Source organism: Thrips palmi, unplaced genomic scaffold (genome assembly GCF_012932325.1).
Source record: "Thrips palmi isolate BJ-2018 unplaced genomic scaffold, TpBJ-2018v1 HiC_scaffold_10, whole genome shotgun sequence".
NCBI lineage: Eukaryota > Metazoa > Arthropoda > Insecta > Thysanoptera > Thripidae > Thrips > Thrips palmi.
In genome coordinates, this window is record NW_023144621.1 from 9,885,198 (window position 1) to 9,901,476 (window position 16,279).

The following is a 16,279-nucleotide window of genomic DNA, read 5'->3' on the forward strand; positions in this document are numbered from 1 at the left end:
AAATATTCTTGTTTGTATTTTTATGGTGGAACAGCCCTGAAACTACAATCAACCCCAAAGTGATTTGCAGCTTTCTACGTTGAAAATGAAATAATAGCTTGTGACATTAAATTGAGACCGGACCACAGGTGATATCATTTTAATGGCCGGTGTTCAGGAGACAAATCTTCCCTCTTTATTCAGTTTCACCATAGAGAGAATGTCAGGCAGAGATTGCGCAGATATGAGAATGTGACTGCCTAGCCTTCTTTCAGTTCAGTGTCTTTCGAGGCATCGCATTTAAGAACGGTCCCTGCTGGACCACGTGATAGTTTGCCTACCGCGTTGATTCAAACGCGCCGTGGACCCCCGCATTCGGCGGTCAGTTCGTTGTCGGTCAGTTTGGTGCTCGGTCAGTTGATGTGCCCCCCCAGCGCCGCCTGCGCCGTGTTTGTCCAGGACTCTGCTTGTCCAGCGCGCTGTCCTGCTCCTCCAGGCCACTGGCTGGACTTCTGCCTGGACAGGCCGGACCAAATTAGCCCCACATGTGCCGGGGAGCAATCGGCCTGCTGGCCGGTCCGCTCGGCCGAAGGGGAGCGAGCAGGCCTGCCTGGCCCTGCCTGGCCCTGCCTGGCCCTGCCTGGCCCTGCCTGGCAGCGCCCCGGAAGGAATGCGAAAATGAGAGACAAACCCGAGGCCCCCCGCGTGGAGGGTGGAGGCCGGCGCCGAGGGGGTGGACACGGCGGAAGGGGTGGAGGGAGGGGAGGGGGTGGATCCGATCGAAAGCAATACAGCGGCAAAAGGGAAAGTGGACGGGGAGTAGGCAACGAGGCAACGCGGCCCTTAAATTGGTGACGGGCACACTGGTAATGGAGGCAGGCCGGGCAGGCCGGGCAGGCCGGCGAGTGGAGTGGCGCCACCCGGAAACGCGCCCAGATTGGAAACTACCGCGCGAAAAATGGCAATCGGAGTCATTACATTCCGCGCCTTGCCGCACCGTGCCGCGCCCTACCGTGCGCAGCGAGGGAGGGGAAACGAAACGACGAGCCGATATTTCACGAGTCGCGCATATTTTCGGTTTGATGAAATAATAAGTTGTCGCTCTGACAGTGATTGGGCTGGCAGGAATGCGGGGAGGGACGCTGAGGACGGCGGTCCATTTGGTGCGGCTCTCTGTCTCTCTCGCACCCGCACGGGACGTTCCCTGAGTGCGAGAGAGACGCGCTCTGCGAGGGCGGCGCGGTGCAGGCGGTGTCTCCGGCCAGGCGGCTGGCTGCCCACTGATGGATGGTCCAGAAGGGTACCGCTCGCATCGCCCCGTGATGGGCACGGGGCAGAGCCTTGGCCGGAGCCTTGGCCGGAGGCGCCCCCGGCTCGCAGAAACTCGGACACAAAAAAATCGATTCGGACAGCAAGAAAAAGAAAAAGAAGATAGCATGTAGTGTAGGCAGGTCTTGGCTCCACCGCTCCGCTGCTCACTTCGCCCTCCTTCTTTTCCTGTCGAAATTTTTCCGTCCCAATTTTCCGGCTCGCCGATGCGGGGCCGGTGGCTACAGCGTTGTCCGGACGAGACGGGCCGCCGTCGGGCCGGCAGGGCGTCATCGCCGCGTGAAATGACGATGTTACGTCGCTGTCCAGGCGGGGGAGGGAGAGAGAGAGGGGGGGGGGGAAGGGGAGAGAGAGAGAGCACCCTCATGGCGACGCGCACGGCGCGCAGAGACAACAACTTCTCTCCATCTTAAAGAGCCCCGAGGAGGCGGCCTGGCCGAGGCCGAGGCGGTGGCGGGGCTGCTTTGGGCCGCTTTGGGCCGCTTTGGGCTGCTTTTGCGGACAAAGGCAAGCCGACAGCGTCACAGCCGCACGACGGCAAGCGCGGCGAGCGCGGCGAGGGAAGGAAGGGGTTGGAAATGGATTGCAGTGCGCGATCTGGAACCAGCTGAGCAAGATCTAAGGGGGGAGGGGGTGCCGCAGGGCTCGGCACGCCACGCCACGGCACCGCAGCCCTAATGGGGTCCCCCGTACCTTTTCGAGGCTTATTTCCTGGGCCCCGCCTTTTGTTCGCCTCGGCCTAGATCCCGCGCCGCCCCGCGCCGCCCCCGGGCGAATGTCTGTTAGAAAATGAAACTAATGGAATGGATGTCCTCTATCAGAGCAAGTGGCAGCGTCGGGGAAATCATAAAAATGGAATTCTTGAAATGCCATTTCGCATAATTTCCCCCCTCCCCCTTCTTCTTCTTGTTCTTCTCTATTGCATCCGAAGCGTGTGATTCATGGGCCGTGCGTCCGCCCCGCCCCGCCGCGCCGCTGTGGTGCACACTGTTTCTCAACCCGCATTCTGGCACCTGCGAAATTGCATTGCTCGAGACGATGACAAATTTCCTCTCGGCTGACTGCCTTCGCCTTCCCTGCCGAGTCGGCCGGGCCTCGGCCGGGCCGGGTCCTTCCCTCCCCGCTCTCCGTCTCCGTCACACAGTGCGCACACACCGCGGCAGCGCCAGGCAGCGCCACGCAGCGTCCGGACTCTAGGCCGTCTAGAGGACAGGAGGGTATTCCCCACGCAACCCTCGAGGGAAGATTGGTTTCGCACACCGAGGCGGCCTGCCTGCCTGCTGCCTGCCTGCGGCCACAAAGGACATGTGGCTGGCTGCTCGGGCTGGCTGCCTGGCGCTGCCTGCCCGGGCTTCTTCCATTCATTACGCTCGCCCCGACCAATAACTCACGGATCGGGCTCATTTCCTCAGCACGGCGTGTTTTGGGCACACACTGTAAACGGACGGTATTGGACGACGAAACTTATTCAGCAATGCTCCGGAAGTTAAAAACAAATAACGAATTACGAGCGCGGTTCTAATCAAGCCCCCCCCCCCCTTTCACCCTCCCCACTCACACACACACAAACACACATACGCGTAAGGGCGGCATCATCCATTACCCCGCACTGGAATACAAGCCAAGCCCCGCGAGTGTCGCTCCGCGGCGCCGCTGTGCCGCTTTCCCATTACCGCTGAGTGAGGCTGAGGCTGCCGTGCCATGCCGTGCCGTGCCGTGCCCGTGCCATGCCGTGCCGACTGACTTGGCGGTCGCGTTTGCAGGTCGGTTTTCCCCGGCGGGGCTCGAGTCAATGAACTAACTGCCTCTGGAGCGAGGAATCCTTCGGTGCCGCCACACAGTGGGCCAGAGGACCGATGGAGCCGACCAAAACTCTAGACGCGTTTTGAGCTCCAGAGGCGCCGAATGGGACTCGAACCGAACGTGTGACCCCACCAATGGATTGCTCTTCGGACGAGGAATCCATTGATGGCGTCACACGTTCAGTTCGAGTCCAGTTTAGCGACCGTTAGCGACTCTGGAGCTCAAAACGCGTTTAGAATTTTTGCCTCCCCCACCGGTTACCATGTGTTCGATTCGTCGCCCGAACCCAAAATGAGTCCGCCCAGAACGGGCCTAGTCCACTGGCGGACTCCTGGCAGAGCACTGGCGGGGCCCTGGCCGCCGTGACGTCCACCGCCTGGCCAGCAGAGTGATTCCGAAGACCGTGTCGCTCTCTCTCGCACCTCTTCGGGACGGGTCATGAGTGCGAGAGAGACGCGCGCCAAGGCAGGCAGGGTAGGCCGGCCGGCCAGATGGGTGATTGATAGTGATCCGGCCGGCGTCTTGGTCGAGCCTTGCAGCCGTCGGGCTTACGGTGGGGAGTATCGGGAGTATCGGGAGTATCGGGAGGCGCGGCGAGCAGGGCTCCGCTTTAACGACGACCTTCCCGGCCCCGGCCTGCCGGCCTGCCTCCGCCTCCGGCCGGGTGGGGTCCGTTCGCCCGGATGACTTTGTCAGCAGATACAATCGGTGGCCCGCAAAAGTCCGGCAGTCGCTCAACAGGAGGGGGGTAGCTAGTGAAGTAGTAAAGTGCTCATAGGCCCTGGAGTTTTCACATTTTATATTTTCGTGGCACGTCACAAAACTTTTTTTGTCGTTCATTTTTACTTTAGTTTTCCTTTATAATTAGTTTAATTTAAGTCAATAATTGGATTAAGTGCGACCTGTTCGCCAGCGTGCACCGCATGCCGAACTTCGCGGCCCACAACACAACAGGTCTCCAGCACGCAGCCTATCACTCCTTTACTTTCTTCTTTTCTCCTTCTTTTCTTCTTCTTTCTTCTTCTTCTTCTTCTTATTTTTTCCCCTCCTCCTCCTCCCCATCTTCCTCCTCTTCCTCCTTTTTTTCGTTTTTTTTGGAACCCCTCGTCGCTCCCAGACAAATGTCGCGTGGTCCGGACCCACCGCACCGCGCCGCGCCACGTGCGGGCCACGCGCCGTCCGCCGTGTGCTCGCGACGCTCCTTGGAGAGCCCCGCCCCGCCAGGATGGCGATGACGAGCCTGCCGGAGACGATGAGAGGTTCGATCTGCTGGCGCTGCGGGGGAAGGGTCGGAATAGCCTGCGGCTCGCAGGGGAGCAGGGCCAGGGAAGGCCAGGGCCGACCACAGCAAACGCCTAGGCGATTTCGATTCCTCCCAGCAGCCTCGCGCGGCCCAGCCACGGCCCAGCCACGGCCCAGCCACGGCCCAGCTCATCAACCAGCGTCTGATGAAGCATGCAGACCGATCGCGGCGCCCTTTGCGGTGGCTGGCCCTCCCGGCCCGCTCTGTCTCTCTCGCACTCATTGGGCGCCCTTACAGGTGCGGGAGAGACAGCCCGCAGGACGGCGAAGGGCCGCGGGCCGCGTCCTTTCCGCCCCAACGCCCTCGCGGATGCCGGGCGTACTGACTGTGTACCTGTCCGTCTCATTTCTGGGCGATTCGCGTGCCGATCGGCCGAACAGGCAAACCACGACGAGAGCTTTGAAATGCCACCCCGGCCGCCACCACACTGCCAGTCCGGCATGTGCGCACGCCGCGCGCGGCACGCCACTTTGCGTGACTCGGCACGCGTGGGCCGCGGGGCGCTGTGTGTAGCAGTGTGGGGCTAGCCCGGCCGGCTTGGCCAGCCGAGTAATAATGCTGAAGCAGCACAAGCGGGCCGACTGCGAGGCCTGCGTCGCTCTGTCTCGCTCGCACCCCTAGGGAACGTCCCAGGCGTGCGAGAGAGACGGAGCATCGCGAGAACATCGGCTTGCCGGCAGGCCGCTGGGGTCCGCGAGGTGGGTCAAACATTCACGTGCCATCAGTACCGTACCCGCCACTGCACACCCCACTGCCCGGAGCCCTGCCTGCCCGCCCGGCCTGCCCAGCCCGGCCCGTCTCTCGCGATGAAACGGCGATCTCACCAATCCATCACTTCAACGGCTCCCATCTATATCTCTCTCCACGAACCACCTCCTCGCCCGGAGCCACCGCCGCCACCGCCACCGCCCCGGCCGGGTCCCCCTGGTCTCCCGACTCCCCCTCCCGGCCGATCTCTGAACCGATATCTGTTCCCTCTTCCATCAGCCCTGCTCTACTCCCGCGGCGACGTCTTAGCTCGGTTCGCGAGCCAGCCATCCCCCCTCCCTTCCCCCTCCCCCGCGGCGGCTCTCCCTTTGACCCGCGCGCTCTACTCGCGCACTAATCCGCATAGCAAACAATATAGGCCTCCTCTTCGCTGGGCAAGCCCAGGCAAGCCTTTCCCCTCCCACACCCACCCCGCTCCTATCTCTCCCTCTTTGTCTTCCGCCGCGAGAGACAGTGTCTGTGTGAGTGTGTGTTCGCTGTACACGTCATGCAGGCATAATCCCTCATCGCGCGCACCAGCCGCGTCTTTAGATTTTGAAAGCGCAATATTGAAACGGTATAAAAGCACCGTGCGTCGCCCTAATGAGAATCGCGGCCACACACACAGACACACACACACACACACAGAGATACACGCTCTCCCTCACGCAACCCCTTGGTTCTCTATTTCAATCACGGAAGGGCATCGTCAGGACTGCTCGGCTTGGCAGTGCTTTTAAATGTCAGCGCGAGGCGACCGAAAGTTGCTTTATACTGACATCGATCCTAGCACGAGGTGGTTCGCGGCACAGGGATTTACTAACACACACAAGCGCGCACGCGGGGCCCTACACACACTCACACCACACGCAGACAGACATCCGAAAACCTCCAACTAAATAAATTACTTGGGTGTGTGGGCTTGGAAAACGCTGGCATCCCCTCGAGCGCCACGCCACGCCACGCCCCGCCACGCCACGCACAGCGAGCGGCGCAAAAGGTTGTCTGCTGCGGCCGAGGCCCGGGCGGCCCGGGCCGAGGGCGGCCGTCGTGTTCTGTATTGTGTTGCGGGCGTTCCGGCTTCTCCGCAGCCCGGCGGGCAAACAATCAGTGGCGAGTGTCTGGGAATCAGATTACTGTAATAATCAGACCAAACAGGCTGCGCGCTCCTTCGTCAAAACCGTCCGGCAGCGGTGGCAGCGCTGCCGCATCTCCGCGCGGCGCGTAGCGCGAAGCCCGGCGAAGCCCGGCGAAGCCGCACCTCTGCTTGCTCGATTAGACGCGCCCCACTGCCGGAGTTTTGCCCCTCATTGTGCCTCCCCCACCCCTCCCCTCCCCGGGGCCGTCCGCGCTGCTTTCTGTCCTGGCTTGCTGGCTTCCGCTTCGAACGGCCAAAACTCATTAACGGCCGCCCGCTTCAGCGAGGCTCCGAGGCCCCGACCCGGCGACGCGATTCTGAAGAGTCGTTTCGTCGCTCTGTCTCTCTCGCGCGCTCTCGCGCCACCGGCCGCCCCTGGGCCGCCCCGCGCGTGCGACAAAGCCGGGCGACGGGACGCCTCACTGCTTCGGAAATCGGCCTAGGCCAGGCCAGGCCATGCCAGCACGTGGCTGGAGACCGCGCCACTGCTTTTTGGAGTCAAGCGGCCCGTTTCCATTAACACTGCGCGGCACTGCGCCGATCTGAGGGCGAGGTGTAGTTCCCGCCCGCAGTGCTTGCGGCGCGCTGTCTCTCTCGCACTCCCAGGGCGGGCCGGACCGCAGGGGTGCGAGAGAGACAGCAGCCTGCAGCGACCGGCCCGGCCCATTGTCGGCGGCGACTCCATTCGGCACGTCTGACTGCCTCCGGGAAACAGCCACCCTCGCTGTCTCTCTCGCTCTCACGGGGCGTGCCGGCGTTCCGCGGCGGTGCGAGGGAGACGGACTGGGGCGGCGGCGCCGCTATCGCAGCGAAGACGCGTGCGGCGGCCTCAAACAAAGGCCGCCTGATGACGACGATGATGGTGGTGATGGTGATGGTGATGTTTCGACACATAATAACCGGGGTAGAGATAATAATACGTCAGGGGGAACAATGGGGCGGAGTGGGGAAGGATTGGCGTGCGTGTGGGAGCGAGAGGGAAGAGGGAAGCCGAGACAGATGAAAGATTGCCACATGTGGCGAGGGTCTTCCCGGGGCCGCCAGGCCGCGCCTCGCCGCCTCGCAGGCAGCGAAAAGAAGATGGCCCGAAATGGGACGATCGCTCCGTCAAGCCCCACCCTGCCCCGTCCCGCGCCACCCCGCCTCGGCGAGACTCGGGAGACTCGGCAAGGCTCGGCGCCTGCAGTCGAGAGGCTAGGCCACGCGGCGCGCGCGCCTGCCCGCCGGCACGGCCTATCTTGCCCCTGTGCAGCCTGGAGGCCTGGAGGCCAGCAGCAGTGCCCCGACCCGACACCTTAAGGATCAGGTTTCAGGTTTCAGGTTAGGGGTTCAACAAGCAGCCTTGAGGTGGCTTCACGTCCGTAACTTGGACGGGTTGGGTCCTTAGGAGGACCATGCCCACGACAGTGACTGCGTGTATATCCTTTATGTCCTTGCAGTCCAGGAGTTTCAGTCTTTAAATTTTGTTCTCGGGGCCTAACAGCGCTGCTGACATGATGATGGAGCTGAAACGATCGGTTTCCTTTTCTTTCTAACCTGACTGCGCGTCGCCGCTTCGCTTCTTTTCCGGGTGCGGTGTGCCGTTTTAAAAATGGCCGCTGCCGTGGGTCGGCCGGCCGGGTCGCGAGGAGTGCTTGACCCCGGCGGAGCGGCGGAGCGGCGGAACGGTTATGGCCGCCCTGATGTCGGTCATCCGCGCCGCGCCGCTCCACGCGCGATGACTGCCGGCACTGAAGGCACGCTTCAAACGCGGCGAGCCAGCGTCGCCAGCGATCAGCAGGCATGCCATCCCTTTCTTTCGGCCGGCGAAAGGCCGAGTCGGAAACCTGCGTAGCACCCCGGATGTGGGGGGCGGGGCAATGACACCTCGGGCGAGGTTCTTGGCACCCAGCGGACAGCGTGCCGAGCGAGGCGACGGCCGAAGCGACAGGAAAAAGAGCGCCAGTTTTAATGAGCGCGTTTTAATGAATCGCGTCATTCGTCGACACACCGTTAATTATCGCCCGGCCATCACGCTCGTCGACAAAGTCACCGAGTCCGGCAGGCCACGGCAGGCCGGCACCATTCCACTTTTCAATTACTTCGTTTTCCGGGCCGCGCGACCGGCGGCAGGGCAGGGGAGGGGAGGGGGAATTTTTGAAAAGTTTATGAACCTGTGTGCGGGGTGCGGGGCCCGGCCCGTTCGTGCAGCGCGGCGCAGCAGGTCGCCGCCCGCCCCTCCGACCCCAAACTTGTGTCTGTTAATGAAGCAACTCGCGTCTTAATGAGGCAGACTTTACGCCCCGCTCTCGTTCGGCTTAGGCCATGGCGTCCCGGCGTAGCCCGGCGTAGCCCGGCGTAGCCCGGCGTAGCCCGGCGTAGCCCGGCGTAGCCCGGCGTAGCCCGGCGCAGCCCGCCCCTTGTGCACGGAATCCCCACGCGAGGCGGGGAGGGGGAGGGGGTGGCACGAAACGGCGTTTTGAGTGAATTCGCTGTCGCGCCTGCCCCGCCACACCTCACCCCGCCCCGCCCCGCCGCAGCCATTTGCCCATTTGCCGCGCGACGTCGCCTCGGTTCTTGGTCTTCTTGGTCCTTTTCATTGCCGACGGCCCGGCGGCCCGGCGGCCTCCGTGGCCTCCATTGTCTCGATTAAGCGACTCCGAGGAGGATCAGGGGGAGAGGTGCGGGGCGGCGGCGGGGCGGGGCCGTGGGCCGGGCAGCCACTATCACACCATCAGGGGCGATAACCAGCCAGCATTTTGTTGCTCTTTTTGGGGGTGGGGGCGGGAAGGACAAGACAGAGGCTAATGGTTTTCTCCGACTCGCACAAAGCATCGCGCAGCATCGCGGAGCATCGCGGAGCACGGCGTGATAAAAGGCGGCATTGTTCGCCGCCGTGACGTATGCTCGCAATCCGCGCAGACAGCAAAAAGCGCGCCAAAGCGCGAACCGCGGCCCGAGCGTCCTGGCGGCAGCCTCCCTCCTTGCGCGGCCAGACGAAAATTAGGGGCAGCAAACGCTCCTCTGATACAGTGTGGAGGAGGGGTGGGGAAACCGGGGGCTGATTTTACAAGGTGCTCGACAGCTGATGGGAAAAGCATGTCCAGTTATCGCAAACATGCCCTGGCTCCCACACGCTGAGGGCCGTTCGTCTAGATTTCGAGATTTTGAGTCACGTCAACAAAAACAACAAAATTGGAGTCTGTTATTTCGATACACGTGACCAGGCTATTTTCAGAATCATTCCTCCTTCCTGGGCGTGAATGCGGCGGCCGCGCGTGTCACGTGGCTCACGCACCGAGGGACAGTGACAGCGAGAGTGACAGAGACAGAGAGAGTGAGAGCGAAGTCACTTTCCGGGGGACGCGGTCAGCTCGTATTAGGTCGTATCTTCGGGCTGCAGCAGTGGGGCACCGCAGCACGCGACGGGGCGCACGCGCGCTTCGCCGACGACACGCCAACGCCTATCGCGGCACGCACCGCCCCGCCCCGCCCCGCCCGCCCCGCCCCGCCCCGCCCCGCCCCGCCCCGCCCGCCCCGCCCGCCCCGCCCGCACCGCGAGGCATCGCCCCGCCGCCATGGCGCCGAGAATTACTGTAACGGTCAGTCACTTCCGACCCTCGTTGACATTCACGGCGTTCACGGCGTGGCGTGGCGTGGCCGATTATGACCGGCCCTTTCCCTTCCGATTTCCGAAGGGCTTTAACGCCTTCCGGCCCTTCCAGGCCCTTGCAGGGCCTTCCAGTGCACTGCCGGGCACGGCGTCATCGTCGTGGCCCTAAGACCTTCTCGCTGCAGAGCCGCCTATAGCCAACCCACTTGCCCTTCACTGCAGCGAACAACCCTGGCTATGTTATGAGTTCCATCATCCTACACTCAGCCTCGTCTAACTCATGACAGTACCAACAATCGGGTGTTCGGTTGGGATCTTGTTTGAGGTCGTTGCAGCTCAAAACGAGTTTAGAGCTCGGGGCTTTTGAGACCAGGTCGCAGCTTTTGAAACCAGACCGTGGCTTTAGAGACCAGGCAACAGTTTTTGAGATCAGGCCGCGGCTTTTGAGACCAGGTCACAACTTTTGAGACCAGACCGCAGCTTTTGAGACCAGGCCACAACTTTTGAGACCAGACCGCGGCTTTTGAGACCAGACCACGGCTTTTGAGACCAGGCCGCAGCTTTTGGGAACAGTTCTTTTAGCCTTCTTATTTGGCAAAACCCTGCCCTCGCTGCAGAAGAGTCCTAAAGTTTATAGTCCTAGACTTTAGGACTCTATACGCTGCAGGCCCCGCGCTGCAGGCAGCGCCCAGCCGAAGTCGCCATCGACGCCAGCAGCGCGCCGCCTCTCATTACGACAAGAGGGAGGAGAGGGTGCCGCGGCGCCGCGCTCGGCCGGCCCGCCTAGCAGCACAATTACAGAAGGTGGAGGGGGAGGGGGGATAAAAAGCATGAAGGCAGGAAAAATGGGATCGCGTGACGGCAGTGGTCATTCCTATTCCCGAGAGTGTTGGGCTGAAATGAGAATGGAGGTGCAGAAAGAGAAAGGCGGAGGCGAGGGGCCGAGGGGCGGTGGCTTGAAAGGAACGGATTCAAGCCTTTAACTCGGCCTTAATTCAAGCCTTCATTCCAGCCGGCCTTCATTTGCCAGAGAGGTCGGCGTGGCTCTGGGGAAGGTCTTTACAAATTTTAAAAGGGTGGATGGGAACGTCAACAAGTGGCGCGCCGCGGCCTGCTTCGCCTGCTTCGTTCGGCGAACGCGGCCAACGCGGCGAACGGCCACGGGGGCCCTCGGCAGCGCTTGCCAGCCCTCGGCGGGCCTCGGCGGACCTCGGCAGCCCTTGGAAGATTTAAGAACGGAAACGAACCGGACCGGCAAGGCGGCATTCATTTCGGCACGGCAAACACCGCGGGCCCTGAGGGGCCCTGTAGGGTGTAGGGCCGGCAGGCCTGTTGGGCCCGTCGCGTCGGCCCTGTTGGGCCCCGCTGGGCCCCACTAAGGACACGGCCGGGCATCGCTAGCCTCGCTGGCATCGCGTGCCGCCCGGGACACGGAACACGAAAAGGAAAATACGGGGCCAACTTTTTGACCATTAGCTTCCTTCCCTGTTCCCGCGCGCCGGTTGGTAACAAGTTCCATTACAGGATTCGGCCGCTCGCGCGCTCACGCTCGTTTATCCGGGGAAATGTTTAATTCAAAACGACGAAAATAATTCGAATGCCAGTTGCCCGGGATCATTAGACATGTTTGTCGTTTCGGTGCTGTCGATGATTAGTTTCGTTGACGAATTCTTTCAATTTGTTGCGAATTTCAAATCCACGAAGGAAACTCACGAGAGGGTTGGCAACGGAGAGCGCTTTTGGCGGCACAGAACGACACTTCCGCTGCCCTGAGCCTGACAGCCTTTCACGCAGTACAGTCCGTGGGGCCTGGCGGCCTGGCGGCCTGGCCAAGGGGCCCCGCCCCGCCCCGCCCCGCCAGCAACACACCGCACGGCCGGGTTGATCAGATTCGGCTAGCAGGTGGTTCCGAGCCTTCTTGTGGCGGGGCGGGGCGGGGCGTGGATTCGGGTCACCACCGCCAGCCGGCCGAACCCTGTTCAATTGGGGGAATGGCCCATCAATTTCTCTGTGCTGTTATCAGTCTCCGCCATCCCCCGCCCCTTCCCCCGCGTCACCCTTTTTGCTCTTTCCGACCCGTCCCGATGGTCCTACCGCCCTCTCTCTCTCTCTCTCTCTCTCTCTCTCTCTCTCTCTCTCTCTCTCTCTCTCTCTCTCTCTCTCTCTCTCTTTTGCACAAAATCCACCCCTCTTCTGCTTTGCTTCATATGCAAATTGAAACACCGTAAATTCTGTCCGCCGCCACTTGGTCCGGTCGGGCCGGGGGACGGGCGGGGCGGGCGGGGCAGGCCGTCGCCAAGCCCCGGCCGCGGCCCTGGCGAGGGCGGCAAGGAGGGAGGGGGCGCCAAAGCAGCCAAAGCGGCCAAAGCCGGACGGGACGGGACGGGGGCGTGCGAACACATTCAATGTGGGGATTTTCGCGGGTAAACTTCAACACATTTCGCTAAGCACTCGCGGAATAGACCGCGCTGCGCTCATCCTCGTCCCCTCCGGGCTCTCCGGGCTCTCGGCTGCCTCGTCGTCCCTCGGCGCTATGGGGCTGCGCCGCGCCAGGCTGCAAAGGCCGGACTTGGATTGGCAGCCAGAGGGGGAGGCGCGCCGCAGGGCCGCGGCGAGGCAGGGCTCAGAAAAACGGCGCTGATGAGATATATATACGGTGCGGCGGTGCGGCTTGAACCGCGCCGGTCGTGGCCGTGCGGGCTAAGCTTTTTCCGGACGTGTTTTTCCACCACTTTGCGCCTCTCGCTCGCCTTGTTTTCTAACGACGTGGGGACACCCCGCCCCGCCCCGCCCACCCCGCCAACGACCGGCGCCGCCATGCAACGGACTAAAGCCGCTTCCTTTTGGTTTCATCCATTATTCCCTAAGAAGGGCGCGTGTAAACGGGGGCGTGGCGGGGCGGGGTGGGGCGGGGCGGGCGTGCCAGGCGTGATGGAGGGAGGCTATCATTGTATGATCCCCATAATGCCCCTCATAGCCCCCGTCGTGGGACCGGGCGCCGTGCCCCAGCTGCGACAGTCCACTACACGCAAAACGCCCTGGCCGCCTCGCACCCGGCCGCCCTGCCCTGACCACGCTCCACGCTCGGCGGCTCCGGGGACGCGAAATTCGACCGCCGTGCCTCGGGTAAGAAGCCCAGCCCGCCATGGGGAGATTGGCCAAGTTAGCCGTAGCGGCGCCAACGCGCCAGCAAGCTCAGACCGGTGCAAAGCACCCCGCCCCGCCTAAGGCCTGGCCGGGCCAGGCGCTGGATTAGTGCCCCTAAAGTCCGCGCTGCTCCACCGCGCAGTCTCCTCCCTGAGCGCCAGAGCGCTTCGGGCTTCGGGCGCCGCGCCGCTCGTCCTCGATGATTTTTACATGAGCCCGGCCGGAGTCTTTGTCTTTCGCCACAAGCAATATGAGTTTGTTCTCCGACTTGAGAAAGGAAAACAAGGCACGGTGCCTTAAGCCCCAGCTTCTCCGGCAGCTCTATCCACCGTCTCTCTCGCACTCACGGGGTGGTTCGAAGGAGTGCGAACGAGACAGAGCGACGTACCGCTTTCCGGCGCGTCGCCGTGCCGTCGTCCCGGTCGGCACTCTCCACGCGGAGCAACGCGGAGCAACGCGGAGCAACGCCGAGCCGGCAGCCAGCCTTGCCTATCAGAGCGCCGCCGGAAGCCTTAAATTCCCTCCCGGTGCCAACGGAGGGGAGGGGAGGGACCAGCAGACTCATTCCGAGAGTCGTTTTCGTCGCTCTGTCTCACTCGCACTCATGGAACGTCCCCTACAGGTGCGAGAGAGACAGAGCGACGAAAACGACCCTCGGAGTCAGTCTGCAGAGCCCACAGCCCGGCCGGCGCGCCGCACCGTCAGCCAAAATTGCATATATTGCGAGCGGGGAGAGGAGACAGGCCAGGCACAGGCACCCCTCTGCTCCACTCCAAGCCGCTGCCGCCGCTGCCGCCGCCGCGCTGATCCCCGCCTCCGCCAGAGACAAGCCGAGCCCCTCGCCGTCATCACGCTGTCATTCACATGTCCCATCGGAGTCAGTCAATGCGCCTCCGCCTGCTCCGCCTGTCTGCCACCCTTTTTCCTGCCGCTCGGGTAAAAGGCTGCAGAAAAACCCCGTCGCGCTGCCACAGCACAAAGGGCTGTGGACGCGGAGCCGCGGAGCGCCGGCAGGGTAGACAGCCCACCGAACACAAACGGTGTCGTGCGGCAGGCAACGCCGGGTGGTAGGCAGCCCAAGCTGCACGTGCAGCGCCCGGTTGGCGCCCTTGACGTGACAGGCTGGACCAGCCTGCACTGCATTTGCCAAATTCGGCGTTCGCTCGGTAAAACGAACGCTTCAATGGTGGAACCACGGTAAATGTTGTGGATACCCCACGCGCCGCGAGTTCCGCCTCGTCTTTGTTCTCGTCTTCCCGTTTCCGCCCCGTGCTGCCCTCTTGCGGGCGCCAGGCCCGGCCGCCCGGCGATACCCCGCGCAACGCGGGGAGCGTCCACTGGAAATACGCCACGCCACAACGTGCGGAAAGAAGTTCGCAACCACATGTCTCTTTTTAGATGAAATAAATTTATTAAAATTATTATAAAAATACTGAACACAATAACAAATTCATTGCATTATACAATGACTCAAAAGGCCTTTTTCATTGGTCCAAAATTGATCCTGCAATACTTGGTTCTTTAAAGAATTTTACATTGGTCAGAAAATTATGAACATCAACAATTAGGGTAATAAATGTTATACGAAAACTGTTCTTTTCACTATCACATGATTAAAAGTTATCACATGGCCAAGAAAACGATTGGCACTGGTGGGACATAAAATAGTTCAGATGACACATAACAAATAGCAGTTCACAGACAAAGCTTCTGTAATGCAGCCAGCCACTTTATCACATTAATCTTTTCCTAAAAAGAGTCACAAATAGTGGTTCTTTACTTTAAAAATATTGATAACTGAAAATGTGGCAATACTTTGTTCCTACAAATGTATTTTTTAAATTGTTCCACATAGGTTGATCTTTCAAAAAATTGAAGCCTTACAAGCGCAAAGCTAGAAACACGTTTCACATTTTTCAATTAAAACCCGTTTTTAACATAGAGCTCCTCCAAATAATCACAGGCATTCATGATTTTATGACACCAGTTGCAAATAAAATTACTACGGTGAGAAAGACAGCAAACATAAAGCCTATTAACAACCACAACTTAAGGTTACGGCAACGAGCTTGAACATATACCTGGTGAGTGTTCCGACGGAAATCTTGCCCCTGAAACAGAAGACGTGCCGCCATCATTCAAAGTCCTCATAATTTTGCTAAAACTTCATCTTTAAATTAAGTACTACCTGTGATTCCAACTCTTCTGCTTTAGAAAGAAGGTCATCTAAGCGTTCTCCTCTATCAATAACTCTCTCTACATTATGAAGCATGATTTTTTTAACATCTTCAATTTGTTCTTGTACTTGAGACAACTTATCAGCACGGCCAGAATTGAAGTCATCCTAAACGTACAAACATTTTTCATGAAAAATAAAATGTATCAAAAGCTGAAAGCAAAAATTGAGTCTGGACACCAACGGAAATTGTACTTACCACAATCTGTACAAGAACTGGACAGAAATCTCTATCGAACTCATCTTCATTGGCACGATACGATCTACTAACAAGACTTGGTTGTTCTGAGAATTGCTCTCTGACACGATTCAGACAGGAGAAAGGAAGATAGTTCGAGTCAGTGCATTCTGTTATGCACAGATATGTGATGCCTTGGTCTATGAGAACAAACACCTGCACTCTGAAATTTGAGGGGTAAAATGGTTGAGATTAAAAGTTAATACAAAGGACCACGATGACAAAGGGCCCATCTTCATGAACAAGCAGAAATCAGAAGTGGTGTACGGTACTTACTTTTCGAAAGGATAAGTAAACTTCTGTTCATAAGATGATTCCGGTAAACTTCTAATAGACGCTTTTACTTCTTCGAGGATTTCTACTATTCCTAGCTCTGCCAATTCGTTCACATCGTGTCGATAAGAAACAAGAGTAATGTCACGATTTAGTATGGAACAGTAAACAATTCTCAAACGTGCTGGAGCCATGGTCTTCCAAAAGAGTGCGAGCAGGCCACTAAATAATCTGGGAGCATGAGTTTTGGCCTTTATCAACTGAGCGAGGGAGGGGACAGAGATTAGAACAAAGCTCTGTTTTTTGTCGGCCAATGGCAACAAGTGCTCATGAATCTACCTTCACAGCTGTGTTGTCAACGAGTAGCCGAGAATCGGGATCGAGAGCAGCCGTCACCCGTCAGCTGTTTGACTAGTATGAAAAATTACGCGCCGCGCGCTTTCGCCTATCAGTGCGCGCCAATTTCAAAACACGCCGTCGCCGTGCGTCCCAGG

General features: G+C 59.9%; 1 protein-coding gene across 1 annotated transcript; it reads right to left on the reverse strand.

Moving 5' to 3' along the window:
* Positions 1-14,425: 14,425 nt before the first annotated feature.
* Positions 14,426-16,243, reverse strand: LOC117648356 (vesicle-associated membrane protein 721-like). Its single transcript, XM_034390854.1, has 5 exons — positions 16,125-16,243; positions 15,789-16,045; positions 15,474-15,675; positions 15,227-15,382; positions 14,426-15,149 (listed from the first exon to the last, which is right to left on the reverse strand). Exons 2-5 carry the CDS (start codon positions 15,977-15,979, stop codon positions 15,006-15,008), a joined length of 693 nt encoding a protein of 230 aa, XP_034246745.1. The 5' UTR covers positions 15,980-16,045; positions 16,125-16,243; the 3' UTR covers positions 14,426-15,005.
* Positions 16,244-16,279: the final 36 nt, after the last annotated feature.

Coding starts and splice junctions, on each gene's coding strand:
- LOC117648356 (XM_034390854.1), bottom strand. CDS start 15,979: ATGGCTCCAGCACGTTTGAGAATTGTTTACTGTTCCATACTAAATCGT. Junction 15,676..15,788: donor TTTACTTATCCTTTCGAAAA/GTAAGTACCGTA, acceptor CTCAAATTTCAG/AGTGCAGGTGTTTGTTCTCA. Junction 15,150..15,226: donor CAGAAGAGTTGGAATCACAG/GTAGTACTTAAT, acceptor CTTCTGTTTCAG/GGGCAAGATTTCCGTCGGAA.